At 35.9% G+C, this 18,986-nt stretch overlaps 1 protein-coding gene across 3 annotated transcripts in view; it reads right to left on the bottom strand.

Annotated features, from left to right (window-relative positions):
* GPR180 (G protein-coupled receptor 180) overlaps window positions 1-18,986 on the bottom strand; it is a 49,999-nt gene that overhangs the window by 24,443 nt on the left and 6,570 nt on the right. For all 3 annotated transcript variants that reach the window (XR_006214853.1, XR_006214852.1, XM_042979186.1), the window contains exons 3-7: window positions 14,149-14,349; window positions 7,536-7,716; window positions 7,345-7,394; window positions 4,486-4,643; window positions 1,790-1,981 (exon numbers count right to left, since the gene is read on the bottom strand). Coding sequence is in view for 1 of the 3 variants with exons in the window: in XM_042979186.1 (XP_042835120.1) it covers window positions 1,790-1,981; window positions 4,486-4,643; window positions 7,345-7,394; window positions 7,536-7,716; window positions 14,149-14,349 (782 nt within the window). In the remaining 2 variants the exon portion in view is untranslated. The remainder of the gene's footprint in view (window positions 1-1,789; window positions 1,982-4,485; window positions 4,644-7,344; window positions 7,395-7,535; window positions 7,717-14,148; window positions 14,350-18,986) is intronic.

The following is an 18,986-nucleotide window of genomic DNA, read 5'->3' as shown; positions in this document are numbered from 1 at the left end:
TCCTGATTGACCTCAATTGATCTTCAGAGTAGAGCTTGCTACTCTAAATATAAAAAATAAATTTGATGCTGCTAGGATAACATTTTGTTTCTAATCACGTGGGTATTTAAAATTTTGTATTTGTACATCTCTTATATGTACACATTTTAATATGCTTAATACTGTACACTATGTTATATATTTAACCATGAAAATACATGAATATAAGCAACATCAAACATTGAGAAAAGCAAAGTACAAACGTGTACTATTTCTGTAAAAGGAAAAAAGTAAGACTGTATTCGCATTCGCATGTAGATACAGGAAGAGATTCTGTAAGAATGCCAAAGCACTGACAGTGCTTGCCCATTTGTGAGCTAGTACGCAGGACAGCGGAACTGGGCAAGGAAGGATGGGAAACTTTTTAACATTATACTTTTCAAGCATCTTTTTCTATTTTTCCTAGAACCACGGCAATGTATTCTATCTTCCAAAATTAAATGTTAAGTGAAACAGTAAGTTAATAATAGGAGCTGTTGAGATGCCTGGTATACTGAAGAGAAGGGAAAAAACAAGATGTAAAAAAAGGTGTTTAGTATACTACTGTTCGTGTAAATACGGAGGGAAATACACAAGAATACATACATGTTTAAAGTTCTCTAGGAGGGTAAGTCAGGAATTGATAGCAGTGATTATAGGAGGAGATAATAACTGGATAGATGGACGAGAGGTAAAAAAAAAAAAACCTGCTCTTTAAACACTTTCAGATGTTTGAACCCATTCAAAAAGTTAAATTAAAACATATAAAATTTTTTTAAGAAAAAGTTTGTTACTATCTTAAATATAGAATGAAAGAGGAAATTTAGTTTTAAACCCCCTTAAACATATATTAACTTTTTAAACAATACGCAAACCCATCCATCCCTGTGACAAATTCAAAAGCAAAGTGACGTGTTTTTTTGCCCGTTTGGCACTCAGAAAGCTGACGTGGGTTCCTGCGGCTGCAACAGCAGCTTTAAGATGCTGAACACTGGGAATGAGGAATTTGGCCCTACTTCCACAGCCACCTCGGAATGGACGCTGAGCCCTGTGGACTCGGGTGGGCAGACTAAACAGCTTATCCGAATACCGTTCTGGGTTGCCAAGAGGAAGGTGTACGGATTCTCTCAATCTGACCGAAAAACAGAACTCTCTAGGAGGTAGACTCCTGCAGCGTTGCTGCCCCAACTTCTCTCATCTTTTCCTTTGTTAAACGGGTAGAGAAAAAAAATTCAAATTTGCTTTTAGATCCCACGAGGGTAAGGGACACAGAAGAAGTAATAAAGTAAACATGACCTCCTTGGGAGGCAGTGAAATGGCTGAAACATACTATGACCCCAGGCTCCTGCTTCATCTGTTATGCTGAGAGCTCCTTATGGCTTGTTAGAAAAGACTGCATAACTCTGCATGTGAACAGTTCATAATTAATAACTGTTTTTTGAGAAATGTAAGCTGTATTCTAATGTAATTTTTAAAAAACTCTGATACGGAAAAAGAGTGTAGAATTCCTATTGACAAAGAAATTATGACATAGGCAAACTGACCTAAGATGACATGGAAACTACTATCGCAAGGGTTCTGTAAAATGGGATAATACCTACATCTCACAGGTTGTGAAGATTAGATGAGCTGGGGCACATAAAGGGCGTATCTCAGTGCTTTGGCACAGAATACAAGCTTAACCAATATTAGCATGGGGTTGCTTAACTTCCCCCAAAAAGTAGAACAAAGCTGATAATCACAAGAAGCCATTTTCTACCCAAACCCATACCTTGGCAAATGTGATGTAAAACTCCCTTTTCAGCGTGCTTCTCTCCACTGTGATGATCTGGTAGAGTCCACAGCCTAATGACAATGCTAGGCAAATTCTTAAAATGATTAGCAAGATCCCTGCTAAGTTGTGATGTGAATGGTAGCTGTGAGGACTGGTATCTTCAAACTGTTCCCAAAGTAGCAAAATACTCTGCAAAATACAATATTACATTTAGAGAGAGAAAAAAAAATCATGTCTACTTTTAAGTAGAGTACTTGCTTTTTAAACACCTCCTTAAAGCATATATAAATATCCTAAGAAGTTCTAAGACTTATCACACCATAGAGGTTGTTAATAAAACACAGACACCCAGCACAGACTTTACCCCCCTGATACCCTACCCTACAGCAAAGGAAAGGGATTTTTATTGAATGAGACCAACATACAGAAAATAAAAAATGTGAATATTACCCCGATACAAGATATCTTTAAGGAGGAAAATAAGTTGAAAAGGTTAAGAGTAGAAATCTGAACTTTCTTCTAAATCTTTCTTCCTTCCACACCATATGAAGAATCAAACTGCCCTGTATTCAAGCCCATTGTATCAGGGTGACTTTGAAATATGTCAGTATCTTCTGTAATCCAGAAGTGAACGAGTCGGAGCTGTTGATTTCAGATGTAACCTCTCAGGGTAAAGGAGGGTACATTTTTTTTATTCACTAGAAGCAGCCAGGCTATTCTCAGATGACCAGCATCGTTACTTATCCATTTGTTTGTTGACTTTTTTCCTCCCGTATGGTTACTGTTACAGTAAAAAAAAAACTCACCAAGTTCCTCATTAGCTGTTCTGTGTTTTGCTCTTTGGTAGAAATGACTTTCCCTCCATCTTTTCTAAACACTGATCACAAGCTATTATAATATTTTTGCCATCACACATGTCAGGGGTCCCCCGTGTTTCTTTCATTTGCCAGCTCGGCCCTTTGAGTGGTCTTCAGTGGCTTCCAAAGAATTTAGATCAAAACTCAGTTATTAAATCCAATTCTTAGACTTTATGGGGTTTGTCAGAAACCCCTTCCTCTTCTCATTCTGAAATCTTCCTGTTTCCACGTTTGACAGCTGAATTTCTCTGTCATCCCCCACACCTACATTTCCTTCTTAGGGTGAAGATGTGCTCTCCATGACTGAAGTGTTATTTCTTCACTCCACCAAATTACTATACCCATATGATTCCCTAACCTGCATTTCTAAACTTAACTTGTACAAAAAGAAGTCCTATTGTAAACTACTATCTCCTGGTATCTATGTGAGGTGATGGATATGTTAACTAGCCTGATTTTGGTGATCATTTCAAAATGCATACATATATCAAAACATCAAGTTGTATGTCTTAAAAATGTACAATTTCTATTTGTTAATTAACCCCAAAGAAAACCAACAAAAAAGAACTATTATTTCCCATGATTCGCATTTTTACATCTTCAAACCCCACAGTTTCAGGTATGTATACTAGCGTGTGACTTGTGGAATATACATGTGTATTTGTACTTATGTAGTCTCATTCACCTTCCTTGTCTGGCTGGTTGAGGACCAGGGCCATGTGTCATGTATTCGTCATAAACGCTGACATAAACTCTAGAGAAGTGTCATAATCTCAGTTCTCAATTCCTATTTGTCTATGATAATGGATTAACATTATAAGGAAATCATGAAAATTCAGTTTTTAAAAAAGCTATTTATTGAGAAATGAGAATTTAGCCTGATATGAACACTAGTCTCCATAAGCCCTAGATCAAAAACATTAACTTGGTAGAATCTTGCCCTTATACTGATCATTTCTAATTCAGTTGTCATTAGCCTTTCCATCTAATGCCTGAGAAAGGCATTATTTCCTTTATAAATATTACCACCTGTCATATGGTCTCTTTCTAAATCAATCATGAAATTCAATACACGTATTTCACTCAACCCCTATACTAAATAAATACTATGAGTATAAAGATGAATAAAGCACAGGTCTTATCCTTCATTAATGAAATTTTCAATTTATTTAATGCATTAAAACTTAGACTATAATGTCCTCTGCAGAGCCCAGATGTAAATTTCATTTTCATCTATAGCTAATGGTGGTCACGAACTCAGTATAAATTTTTGTTTATACCTTTCTTTGTAATTTTTATAAAATCCATTGCATATAAGCATATTGAGATCTGAGAATAAGAGAAAACAAACAAAAAAAGGGCTAAGAGGACTATATTTGTTTTTGCATTTGTTCTCAAAAACTAGATCCCATTCTTTCTCATTCTGTAAATTGCTTTTTCATTAATCTCAGATATTCACTTGAATTGTTTCATGTATAAAGTAGCAGAACTGGACCTAAAGATCCATGCCTATGGATGAATCTCAGATTCACTGATTCACTCATTTAAAATGTTGAATACTTACTATGTGTGTTAGAAAATATAAAAGAAAGCTATTAAGTAGGAAATGAGAATCTAACCTAATAGTAAGCATTCTGCACTTGAATAAGCTGAGAGAAATCTCAAATTCAGATAAATTACAATTACATTCTGCAATCTATACTAGCACTCAGAAGACGAAAAGACTTTAAAGTGACAAATTGCTCATGGGTCCCAAGTTTTACCTTTGAAATGAGACATATTCACATTTGCATTTCTGCATATTGCAAAGGACAAACACTGAGGATCAATCCTCACCTGCGTAATGACAATGAATACAGCAATGCCAGTGGATGCAGGAGTAGAATCCCACTGGAGAGGTCTGCTTTGAGACTTCTTCATCCTCACTATTGTCCAACCCATACACAGACTCAGAAGCAGGTATAACATTTGAATTTGGGAAGCAATGTCAAAAACTAAATGGGAAATGAAAACCAAAGTCAACCAAGTCTTCATAACACAAGGATCTGGTCTTTTTTGTATTGAGAATATAAAGCAATTATTTTTTAAACACAAAAAGATAGGCATTTTCAAAGATAAGTTGATAAAATTCAATAATTAGAGATATCCATGTCGAACTCTAACAATTAAAATTTTGCCTTTAAGTTCTTATTAACGGCAATATTCTTTCTCTCTCTCTATACATCTCTATTAAGACTAACTTTGGGATGAGCACTGGGTGTTGTATGGAAACCAATTTGACAATAAATTTCTTTTTTTTTTTAATAAATTTCATATTAAAAAAAAGACTAACTTTAAATCTTTGTGTTTCTCATTTTTCTTAATTTTTCTAACTACATAATACTGTTCTCTGTAACTTACTGCTTATTAAAATAAACACATTTTAAATGTAATTTCTGCAACGTGGGGCATACTAGTGTCTTCAGTTCCAGGTTGTTAATTTTTTTTTTTTTTGATGGCTGAACTACATAGTGTGAACTTATTTTCTCAAACTGTTAGCAAGAAATAGCCATGACAACAAAATGCACGGCTGCTGTAGCATTCGGTGATGTTGAGTCCGGAAGACAAACGAAACGAAATGATCCGTGCCCTGGTGTGATATGCCACCAGGCGGCCACCACGTACACTACAGGGAAAGGCTGCTACTTTAAACAAGTAGCAAGGAGACCACCCACATCCGGTTCCAGCTTCAAGAAAACAACAATCTCCAAATACTCCAAGTTCCATGCATTTTTATTTTGGAAGCTGGTATTTATTGATTTAAAAAAAAAGATGATCACTTTCTCATCATAGTATATTTTGATACGGACTTTGGCACAAACGTGATCAGAATTTAACAAAGTGAAACTTTCTTCAAATTGCCATCCATACCTTGGATGTTTACAGCTTTTATTTCTTTCATACAAAGATATTCTTGTAGAAATGGATAAAACTAGCTGTGGTATAACATATTAGCAACTTATAAGCTGAAAACCTATTCATGATACACCTCTTCAGATATATAATGACCACTGTTCTGCCCTCTTAAATTAAAACTGAAGACTCTACATTTATGCTCATATACTTGTAATAGTGAGTTCTGACAATGAACTATCATGGCGTTTGAATGGTACAAAATGCCATGACCTTTCAGATCAAGCAGTTTTCTTTCACCACGGATTTCAAGTGACAGTGATGCCAAATACTTTTATTAAACATCTCACAAATACATATTCAGTTACTTAAGGAAGCCAGCCAAAGAAATATTCCTGCATAAATTGCTAATTAGCAAAAACAAATACCTGGGGGCGGGGGATCCCTGATGTTCTGGCTCATTTCTCTGTATACTAAGTAATACACATATTGATAGAATACCATAACTGTAAGCATAGTTGTAGAACACTGCTTATCTGTTTCTGAAAAATAACTATAGATAAAAAAAAGCAGATCACACAAAAATCCCATTCTGTGTGATTTTATTAAAAATCTTGACATTTAATCATTAAACCAAACTTGTTGTCAGAACACCAAAATTTAGCAACGCTGATTTATTGTAATTAAAAACACACACACAAAAAAACCTTTTGCTTTTAAACCTACAGTGAAGATGCCAGACAGCAAAAAAAAAAAAAAAAAAAAAAAAAAGTGTTTTGTATATAGCAGACACTCACAAAAATCCAAAAGTCCTTGATTTTGGTAATAGCTTGCCCGTGATGGGCTTTTGTGTGTTTTACCTCTCTAAAATGCATAAGCTAAATTATTTCTAAGGTTCTGTTCAGATTTAAAATTCTACGGTTCTGTTAAACATCCTAAGTTGCCTAAGGGACAAGAGCAAGAGAAACCAGAGTTCTCAATAACGTTCAAAAAGAAGCAACTCTTTTTCGTGACCAGGAGGTGACCAGCACACATTCTCTTCACTAGGAAAACAGGTTCTAGAAGGTTTAAAATCTTAAGACTGGCAGCAAGATGAGGATAAATGGGTCTTCAGATGATTACAGAGATTACCATAAGCTACCCTATTAAAGAGAGAGGAGACCAGAACTATGGAAATATTTAAAAGTAAATCCTAGAATGGTTTCATATTCAGAAGCTGCTTTTTTAGAGCAAATCTTGACTATTTTTCCCATCATGCTTAATTGAAAAATTAGTTCATGAAAGTTCCTCATACAAATAAAAGAACGAGATGTGAGGTCAGTTCACTTATAGGTGTACTCTATGGCTCTGGGTCAGAAATAGAAAAAGAGTCAAAAAAGGGTTGAAAATAGGACTACAAATGTCAGCTCTGGGATCAGAAAACTTGGGTCTGAGTTTTGTCTTTACCGCTCAAAAGCTGCTGACATTTGGAAATGTACTTCCTGTCAACGAGCCCAGATTCTTTATGTGCAAAATAGGGATAATTGTATCTACTTCAGTGAGTTTTTACTTAAAGTGAGAGAATGTATATAAATATGCTCCAAAAACAATGAAGAACGATGCACATGACTGATAATTGAAAAGAAGTTAAACAGGACACATGGGAACTGAATCTGTAACCCTGTTTTCAGTTGAGCTGAATTCTAACCAACCTTGGATAGAAAAATTGTATTATGACAAAAAACAATGTACAAAAAAGGAAAACAAACAATAAACAGATAGCAAGTTTATGTTTTAAAAAATGAATCTCAGAAAGATACTCACATTCTGCCAAACTTCCCATAAAAGGTATCCCTAGTCCATCTTTGGAGTAACTGAGGAATTGAAGAGAAGAGTATTAGTGTAAATTACAAATGTGAAAAGATTATTCGTAATCAAAGCAGGCATAATTTTGGTGAACTAATTAGGATTAATTAGACATAATGATGAACACAGTTTTAGTGGTTTGGAGTTACCTGGAAAAATGAATGTAATTAGCTAAAGCCGAAGCAGCTTGTAACAGCAATGCAGTTGTCAGGACCTTTAAAATCATGTGCATGGGTCCTCCTTTCTTAATAGCCTGCCACAATGACTGAGCATAAATGCAGGCAATCACAAAGTACACAAGGACTAGGAGGAAGAAGAACTCATGTAGCCCTGTGGAGAGAAGAAAGGAGCTTGCTTCAGTCAAACAAAGCCACTTACAGTGCAGGGCTGCTTTCAAATCTTCCTGCCAATATATTTCTAAAACTTTTTTCATTGGAGTCATAGCATTCACTTTTGTAAGGAAAAAAAAAAGGGAAATTATTGAAACTTAAAACAATTTTTTTACTGTGGGATAAAGATTTAAACATAAGAAGGCAGATTAAACTAAAAGCAGGTAAAGTCAATTATATAAAAAAGCATAGCGGCCGGGGGATAAGCCCGAAGACTAACTGTAAGATCACAGTTTTGTTAGGAAACCGTAAAAACAAGGATTTCAGCATTGTAAGACATACTTTTTACCCCCAAAGTGGATTACTTCCATATGAAAGTTAGGACCAGATTCAGTCAACAACACTTTAATATACCCTGACAATGGCTCTCAAAGTGTGATCCCTGGGCCAGCAGCAGCAGTAGGGTACTTGTTAGAAATGCACATGCTTGGGCCTCATCCCAGATCTGCTGTATCAGAAATTGTGGGAGAGGGGACCAGCAAGCTGTGTTTTAATAAGCCCATCAGGTGATTCTGATGCAGAAACACAACTGTGAAATGTACCATTACCTTACATTTTCAGTTGGAGAGAGTTTCAAAATACCTGTTATGACCAGAGCCCCCTTCTGAAGTCAACTGTCTTCAGCTCTTGTCAAAAAGGAAATCCTATGGAGACCAGAAGCCTCCAGTCTACAGTTGACTTAAAACTGTTTAACACCTGACCAGATGGCCAGCAATCCAAAGACGAGCCACTGGTGAGACAAGCCACTGGCCACCAGTCTAATTTGGTTCTCCAAGGTAAGTTAGGCTAATCATATTCTCTCAGGAAATCAAATCACAAAACATGAAAAGAATCAGGCAATAGACACTGGAGTTGAAAGGAGCTAATGTTGGGACAGACCAAAGAAGTCGAATGAGGTCACAGTGAAAGAAATATTTTGAGTAAGCAGAAATTTCCAAAGAGCAAAGGGAGCTGCTTGGTAACGACAAGAACCAAGTAAGTGAACAGACTTTATATTAAAAACGGTGCCAGTCATTAAGCAGGCTCTAGTTCCTACTAGCAGCTTGCCAGTACAGTCTTTATGCAGCCACAAGAGAAATACCCCTTTTTCTGCAGTACCTGGAATCTTTGAGCTGTATTATTTTTCAGAAAATTTGGAAAAAATTTATCATAAACCAGAGGGCTAGCTAGTCTATAATACTATGATTTTATATCATATTGTGTCTAAACAACACTGGCGCTTAGTGACGGTGGCTGTGAGCAGAGCTGCCTCTCCTGAGCCTGGGGACAAACAGTCTAAACCGCAATCACCTCTATCGATCACGAAGACCGACTCTGCTTTAGCTTCCCCTTTGAGGTAAACTCCAATCAACAGGCAGAGAAAGGAGTATTCTTTTTGAAAAAGCAATCCAGAAGATGCAAATAGTAGGAAAAACAGTCAATAAACGTTCGATCTCAATCATGTTTTTGGCATGGTCAGGAGGAAAAAAAAAAAAAAAGGTAAGTATTTCAGCCACTGGGTGTCTCTCCTGCTCTACATATATAAACGTCGCTAGTTCATTTCTCTCCTCCAGGTGAAAAAGCATGTTTAGACTTCAGGAAGAGAAGATCAAATAACTGAAGAGGCATAATTTCTTTTTAAACTCCTTACATAGAAAAGTATTCCAGCTTTAGAAATAATGGAACAATAAGCCCAGAATTGTTATAGTGATGGAACAAGACAGAAAATACGCTAAACATATTATCACTGGGTCAGTAAAATTCTTTATGCTAGTCTACCTTTCGAATCTTCGTTATTTTTCCTCCTTAGTATGAAGACTTAATTATGGCATTCTTTCATTCTATTTATTTATAATGCTTTACAGAATACCCATTACAAGATAAAGTTTCAGACTCCATTAGGTTACAAATCTACCATGAAAAGAAAATCCTCAGACTATGTACTGAGTAAACAGAATAATAATAATACCGGAGGAGGATACTTTTGAAAGCATGTCAGTAGCAAAAAAATGTTTTAGGATTATTCAAGATTAAATGTACCTTCCAGAAAAGCTAACATTGTAACTAGTAAATTATTTCATTCAGGTAATATATTAAATAACTTGAACTAGCTCAGGACACCTGTGCCCTGTACTTTGTTCATTCAGTTTTGCATAAATTATTCTTACCTTGACCCTGTCCACAAGACAGTCTAAAGATAAAATGCTGACTCTGCACTCACTGTTCTTTTAAATAAAGTTGCTCTCGAAAAAAAAAAGTGTTTCTTTTTCTCCTCAGTGATCAATTTTTATTTTGCCACCATCCATCACAAGAAAGCAGTCTGTATCTGTTCACCGTGAGATTAGATTCTAATCCTAAAACAGGCACTAACTCTCACCTAGATACGGAAAAAGAAAAGTGCCATCAAATGAGTATGCAGCAGGCGGCAAACACATGCATTATGAGAAAATGTGTGGGTTTTAAGGCAAACTGCACGGCAAGAAGCGCTGGCCAGATTCAGCAGGAAGAAAACTTACAGCACAGCTTCGAAAAACTCAGCTCCGGCTGAAGGACGGGAGATGAGAGGAAAGAGGGTAAGACAAGGGGAGAGTCACCGGCCATGGCCGCGGCACTGGCCCACTCCCGCCTGCCCGCTCCGCTTGCAGCCTCAGAGCCCCGGTGTCCACACCACCCTGAAGTGTTTCAAGACGGATCTGGATCAGTCTCAACTGATCACAGAAATTCCAACATTCCTGCCAGTAAGAGGGAAGCCTAACCCTTTACTCTGACACGTTGGTCTACCCTCTTTGACACCTTCACTTACATTTCTCTTAGGATGCTGTAGAGCAAAGGCATGTGACCCCGTTCTGCCCAGGGAAGTGCGACGAGGGAGCCTCTGAGGAAGGTGTCCTTGCTCTCAAAAGACATACTGAATTTTGCCGTTATCTAGATGCGATGCCCACACAGTGAACCGCAGTTAACTCTGAACACGAGGGAGCTAGCCTACGGACAACGCGGACAGTCAGAAGACAGGAGGATACAGACACGCTGACTAAACCACCATGAGGAAGCCTCAATTCTTGTTATGTAAGATAATTAATTTCTGCCTGATAATTCATTCATTGTCTGTACCACCTGCATTCGAGTTTTCTGTTACTTTAAACCCAAAGCATGCCAACATGTTACCAGAGCTCGTATCTGGAATCTTGAAAAAACAGTGAGATGGCAGACGTAACAGAGAATAATATTATAATATTATTGCGATGAAAACCAGTCTACTTCAGATGATAATGCTTTAACTCTCAGGAGTCTAAGTACATCTGTTCGTCTCTAACAAGAACACAAATACAGTGCTGATTTTTTAACAAAAATTCTAATTTTTTTAAGAAGCAGTTTTACTTTATTCTACCTTAAAGCATAATATTCCTATGTAGTGTTTTGTCAAGTGGCATCATACTTGCCTTAATGGTTTTTTTTTTTTTTTAACCTAGACCAATCTGTGAAATAGGAGCTTAACCGAAGTTTGATAGACACAAAACACATAATTGGTTTGAAAGAAAACAAATGATAAAATCTAACCAGAATAATGCGTAGCATTGATTGCAGCTATCCGCACCAGGTTATGTAATTCAAACCCCTCAGACATACAGCTTAGTAGTCAATTCTCAGTAAAAACCATAGCAAATCAATTTTCCCTACTCAGGAAAGAAAGACAAATGAGAAGAAGTTTCTAAGATGAACTAACTGGGGATTACTCCCTGGAAATAAATTCCATACCTTGAGGCTTCCTATACTGTAGGAAGAATCCCTCTCAAGACTGTACTGTAAAACCAATACAATACCAAAACAATGTGGAATATGGACTTTTAGATCACTGGTTCTGTACATTAGAGTCAACGTGAAGCTCTGACAAACTATAGTTGCCTGGCTTCCACTCCAAAAGCCAATCTATTGGAGTCTCAGAGGGTGGACATTTATATATTTTCTAAAGCTCTCCAGATGCACAGTGATGGGTTGAGAACCACTGATTTAGACTTCGATGTAAACCATCACATCTCATGGCAATGTGGAATTAATCATATTTTAAGGCTCCTAGGCATTTTAATCAATAAAATGATGTGATCCCTAGGAATGAAGCCAGCCATATAACAAATCTGAATACTTCTGAGTATTTCTGGCATTTGTTAATAATCAATCCCCACAGATTAGCCTTTCACAGAATCCCATGCTTAATGAAAATACATACTATAGTGACATTTTGCCTGTTGTTTAAATGTAACTTTATCCATTCTAGTATAAGACAGATTTTAGACACAAGTATAAGCATCAAATCAAAATCAGTCATAGGAGAAGGTAGGTCAGAAGGAGTCAGGACTAAGAGCTGAATCGGAATAGTTTGTATGAACACTAAAGACAAAGCTAGCCATAATTCAGGATGCTGGGAAAAACAATGGAAGATGTAGGCAGGGTTCAGGGTGAGCCAGGGCAAGTATGACTGATGTTCAGTGGCACAGGCCACAAACGTGATCATTCTATGGCCTATAGTCAATGTTCAGAAGTCTAATTAGGAATGAGGAAAGACACCAAAAATGGGAGTCTGGGTAAGGAAGCCAAAAAAAAAAAAAGCATATCAGGATGTAGCAGAGTCTCATGGATCCACACAATAAATAAAACCACCTCTTGAACTGAAGCCATATTGCTGGAAGGGCAGGAGGGGAAAGGGCTATTAGATTTGAACTCCGCTTCAGTCTGTAGGGTTTGCACATTCAGGGACCACAGCAGAGCATTACTTCTCTCTGAGCCTTTACCAGTCCTAAAAATTAGTGTCATAGGAAATAGTGAAGACTTATGGTTAAAAGGGACCATACAAGCAATTTAATCCAACTGTCCATCCAATGCTATCAGTAGACCTGGATTTCATCAATGCGTTTCCCAATACAGAAAATGTTATAAAGATAAAAGAAACAGTAGGACTAATTAACTTCCAATAATGATCCATACTGCTCCAAAGCACTATTAAGTAAAATTTAACTTTTAAGTTCATCTTCATTCAAAAACAACTTGAGTGGCTTACCCTTATGTCATTTCCTTCACAGAAAGAACTTTTTAACTATTTAAAAATGTTTGGCACTCTGTCACTATGTAAACATTGTTTTTAGACTAAAAGATAGTTTAAAAAATTCATCTTTCCACATGTTAAGTTACTGGTGACCTACTGCCCATAACACATGCTCCTCGAGTTACATTTCTAGCTGTGACAATTTACACTTTGAACTAAACAACCGGTTTAATCTAATGTAGCCTCAATTCCTGTTCTTCCTACACCCACTCACCATGATGGTCAGTGAGATTTAATGGGATTGAAATTTTTCTCTAAGCAGACTGATTCTTCCAAATGGGTAATGAACTCAGTAAGAAGTAAACTCCTAATCCTTCTTTGATAGACAGTCTACAGATCTTAGTCTTCATTCTGACACGCTGATTTACAAGTCTGCTGGAATACTTCATAGCATGTCTATCATTAATCACAAGAATTCATTCATTTCTGTTTGGGCTAGGAATCTTACTTCCATAGAGCAATACACAACCAAAAATTAAAAAAAATTTTTTTTTAACCTTTTAAGTTTCTTTTTGAGAGACAGAGAGAGACAGAGCATGAATGGGGAAGAAGCAGAGAGAGGGAGACACAGAATCCGAAGCAGGCTCCAGGCTCTGAGCTGTCAGCACAGAGCCCGACAAGGGGCTCGAACCCACAAACCGTGAGATCATGACTTAAGCCGAAGTCGGACATTTAACTGACTGAGCCACCCAGGCGCCCCATGACCTAAAATTTTGATGGCATATTTTATATGCCCATATTTTATGGGCATATAAATTCTGATTTTGGAAAACATTATAAACTTTGATCACTCTTAAAATGGTTGCAAGCTCCTATGAAGATAATCCCTAATCTGTTTAAACAAGTTGGGAAAAGTAGGTCAGTTTCTATCTCACTTAAAAATTGGTTTTCCAATTTAGACTGCTCAATTTATTAACATTTTTCTGTTTATAAAAATAATGCTAGGTTATCATAAGAACAAAAAAGGTTTAGAATGTATAGAGAAGACTAAAAATCAGCCATAATACTACCACCCAAAACATAGAAACATTCTGTTAATATTTCTGTACTTCTCTCTGCTTCATTCTGTGCATTTTGTAACATACTTGAAATCGTAAAATATAAAATTTAGTGTTCTGCTTCTTTAAGTTAATAGTATAGCTATTAAAATGCTATTAAAGGATTCATTTACCATCTGCCTACTACTACACACTTAAGTTGCTTTTAAGTTTTAATATTCTAAAAACACAACATGAAGATATTTGTGCATCAATCTTTTTCTATACTTAGAACATACATTTGGGTATATATTCTTACCAGATTCTCCAGCACTAAAATGATCAAATGGATTCCCTTCGGCATCTGGGTTTAGTAACATCATTTCAAATGGGATATCTTCTGCCAGAGAATTCTCATTGTCATCTTTGCACGTATACTTGTCTGCATAAAACACGTGCCACGTTTGTGGATATGGAATCTGGGACACAGTCAGATTATGTTCAGTCTGATTCATGGCCACTTTAAAGAGAAAGAAAATAGTACTTTCAAAGCAAAGTTCGCAAATGTATTCGTTGTTTTAGTCATATAATCAATTTGCAGTTTTGTTTAGTTCTTATTACCTTGAAAATCAAACCCCTGGTGTAGTTTTGGAATAAGGTCTGTAAATCATAAGGTAGATAAAAATAATGTATCTTAACCAAAGGAGTCATTATAAAAGTCCTGTGAAGCATCACAAATGAGTAGAATGGTTTCAATGAAATTCTGAATTTGAATTTTAAGTATGTCAAGATTTTCATGTGGATTAGCAACACTAAAAATATTTTCTTTTTTATTGTGGTAAAACATGCCTAACACATGACCGTTTTAACCATTTTGAAGTGTACAGTTCTGTGGCATTAAGTACATTCACAAAGCTGTGTAACCGCTGCAGAGACATTTTTGAAAATTATATTTGCGTTAAATTTAAAATGGAGCATTCAACTCAGGGAATCACTGTATCTAAAAACTATGACCGACATATACCTTCAAACGATTTTCCAAAATTGTTTTCTCGTTGATTATTCATTAAAAAGATACTCAAAGTGGAAAAATAGAAATGATGGGAACGTAAGAGTTGTTATACTGGGCCCGGTCTCTATCGTGGGGGAACGGGGAGGTTCATGAAAGTTGGCATCACACAGATCTGTGTTTGAATCCTGGCTTCCAATACTTACCTGCCATGTAAACTTGGGCAAGATGTACAAGCAATGACATTTACTCTCTTCATCTGTAAAATGGAGATAATACTTGGAGCAAGGAGCGGAAGAAAGCACTGAGGTAAAGGAGTCACGTAGGATGGTACCTGTCGTACAGTAGGTGCTGAATAAAGGATAATTCTCCTTTTCCTTTCTTTAAAACAGGTAGTTATACCAATAAATGGTTCTCAATGCAGGGTAATCCTGCTCCCCTCCAGGGCATTTGAAAATGTGCAGGGACAGTTTTGTTGTCACAATAGTGGACAAGGTCCTTGGAGGGAGGCTGTGCCAAACCGCATGTAATCCAAGGTAAAATGTCATACAATAAAGACCTGTTCCACCGAAAACGTCAATAGCACCCCTTCTGAGAAACAGTTAATGGTGTCTAATATGCATTCCAAATCTGAAACTATGATTCTGACTTACGAGGTACTCTCACGTAGGAGGGTTATGTCTCAAACACACTGTAGAATAAAAAAAGTAGCCGAGTTGGTGCTATTACTTAATAACCTCATGACTCAGCAAATAAATTGCTTAACCTCTCGAAATGTGCTTCTTCAGTAGTAAAATTAAGGTACCTGACCTGTCTGGCTCACAGTTCTTGTCAGGAGCAAATGAGACAGTATATAAAAATCCTACCTAAAGAGTCTGATTCTATACAAAGTATTCTTAAAATATAAGATAGTGATGGGCCCAATCTCCAACTCTAGATTGCCCCCACAGCAGGCCAGCTAGTCCTGATCTTTTTCTCAATTGAAGAAAAAATACTTTTTAATAAATAAAAGACACTTGTTGAGATAAACTTGATGATCTGCATGTGGAAGAGATTTTAGAGGATATTACGAACTTATTCCTTTTCTTAGGCATCATAATGGTAATGCTAACGGAAGAATTTCCTCACTCTTATAAGATACATGCTGGGGCAAACTGCTCATGACATCCACAGCTTATTTTCTTATGCTGTGATTTAAAACAAAAATCACACACGTACGAATAAGAAGCAAATGTAACAAAATATTAACAATTATTGAATCTAAGCCAGGATATACAGATGCTAGTTGTACTACACTTTCAACATATCTATATGAATGGAAATGTTCCTAACAAAATGTTTAAAAAATACTACTTATGGACGGTCTTTAAAATGAGATACAGATTTATCTAGTCAGGATTCAAATTTTGAGGACTTAAAACTTTACAATTGGGAATTTCATTAACAGCAGTTGAAGCGGACATGCTGATTTTATTAATAATGCCACAGCATTGTTTTTTGGGGGCTATCTTAAATTGGCTGGCATTTATACTGCGTTTTTTTTTTTTGCTTACTTATTTATTTTTACTGTATAGCTTCTTGAAATGCGTAGCAAAGACTCTAGTTTCTGATAAATATTTGAAGACCTTTAACAAGAATTCAATATATGATCACCAGTGGCTCAGAAATTAGGCATGTGAAATGTGCAGCTCACAATGACATAATTTGGACCTCATAATATAACGGTTCTGCTACTTTGCTATTTCATCACTTGTGATTTTTTTCTTAGATAAGATGACATAAAAAATAAAAATTAACTATTATATTTTTCACCAATATACTCTTTAATGTTTCATTTTCAATTGTGCAGATTTACATCAAATAAAAACAAAAGTGTGCTTCAAAAAGTGATACTGGCCTTCAGTTTTTGTCTTGTGGCCTTTTTTAGCAGGCCTGGGAAACAAACCTCTTCACAAAACTGTATGTTCATTGTTTTTGAGACAAAAGACTACCACACAGCATGCATGTGCTATGCTGATGTAATTAGTATCTCAAATATTAACAAAACTTGAATTGCAGACAATAACGTTAAATGGCTAGTTGCCGAATCAGGTTATTAAAGAAAATGAATACTGTTAACAAAAATACACAAAATAATAAAACGCTAATATCTTTAAATGATTTATAAAACACATCAATTGTACAAAGGGAAATCTTATGCATCTGATGTAAAAAGATAATACTGAAAATGTTTTATATGCAAAATATTTAGCTCTTGTAATATGACAGCAAATTACCCCAAACCTCCTTGTTAAATGTTTTTTACATACAGTTGTAATTTTCAGTGCTTTTAAATGTCTCCTTTGCTTGCTTTAAAAACCTACAAAATAGTTTTTACCATTGTTTTAAAATTTGATGTTTTATAGCATTACTGAAAGAGGAAAAAGGAAGACAGAAAAATAATTTCTCAAACATTAATTTGGGGGAATATATATACTCACAAGCAACATCTGACACTACAGGATTTTTCAAATCTGCTAGTCTTTTCATAGTTCACAGTCACAAGGTTTTTCATAGGAGTTAGAAACAGTTAAGGAACACATTACCAAGTAGGTAAAAGACTATTCAATCCTCAAAGTCTCATTAATGGCCAGGAAATGAGAATATTTCTACAAGAAATTACTTAAAAATATGTGGTACTACTACACTGTCATGCATTTAAGGATATGTTTTGTGTTTCAATGCACCAAAGCCTCTAAATAATAACATACTATAAATATGACCACTAATATGTAAAAGGTAGAGAATATAGATTTTCTTAAGACTTGGCTTTTGGTATTGGGAAAAGAATTGATAAGATTTGTAAAAAGCGGTATATATATATCTATAGATACATCTATACATATATATCTATAGATAGATAGATATAGATATATCTATATATATTACCAGTACTTAATTTATTTCAGGTCCCCAAATTTAACAAAACAATCATCATTCCCCCACAAATTCTTATTACCTGAGATCTTCCATTCCAATAATACCCTTGCACTCAACAGAAGAACAGAGAAGAAGGAAAAATAGTCTAAGAAACATCTGCCAGAGATTTTACATAAGTTATAGCCCTATATAGATTCAACTACATCCTGAAGAGTTATATTTAGAATTACATCAGGTTAGGACTTTTGGGAACCTTAGCAAAAACTAACCCAACTTTCCTGATGTACAGATAGGTAAAGTGAGGCTCAAAGAAAACAAGCCATGGTTCTCAGTTTAGCAGCCTTTCCATCACACCGTACTGTCTCCTTGTACCCATAAGTTCAGGGACTGAAGGTATATGACTGATATAAAAATTATGTTTTTGCAAGTGCATACAGGGTATGGTATAATATTAACAAGGTAATATAAAGAAACAAATCAATTCCTAGAAGTCAAAGCTTTAAATGGCCTCATAAGTTTTTACTGGAGAGAGAAAAAGACTTTGAGGTACCAAATACAAAGCAATCAGCCTACCAACCAGAAAAAACCCTCAATATCTCCAACAAATGGTGTTGGGAAACCTGGACAGCTACATACAAAGGAATGAAACTGGACCACTTTCTTACGCCAGACACAAAAATAAAAGTCAAAATGGATTAAAGACCTAAATGTGGGTCCTGAAGACCTGAAACCATAAAAATTTTTGAGAACACAGGTAGTAATTTTTCTGACACTGGCCGAAGCAACATTTTTCTAGATATGTCTTCTGAGGCAAGGGAAATAAAAGAAAAAATAAACTATTGGGACTACATCAAAATAAGAAGCTTCTGCACAGCAAAAGAAACAATCCACAAAACAAAAAGACAACCTACTAAATAGAAGATATTTGCAAATGGCGTATCTGATGGAGGATTAGTATCCAAAATACATAAACAACTTAAAATACATAATACAACTCAATACCAAAAAACCACAATCCAATTTAGAAATAGGCAGAAGACACAAATAAATATTTCTCCAAGGAAGACATCCAGATGGCCAACAGACACATGAAAAGATGCTCAACATCACTCATCATCAGAGGAATACAAATCAAAACCACAATGAGATATCATCTCACACCTCCCTGAATGGTTTAAAAAAAATGTAAGAAATAGCAAGTGTTGGCGAGGATGTGGAGAAAAAGGAAC

The sequence above is a fragment of the Panthera tigris genome, chromosome A1 (assembly GCF_018350195.1).
Source record: "Panthera tigris isolate Pti1 chromosome A1, P.tigris_Pti1_mat1.1, whole genome shotgun sequence".
Taxonomy (NCBI): Eukaryota; Metazoa; Chordata; class Mammalia; order Carnivora; family Felidae; genus Panthera; species Panthera tigris.
Note: the sequence above shows the minus strand (reverse complement) of the source record. Positions and strands in the feature narration are given on the sequence as shown.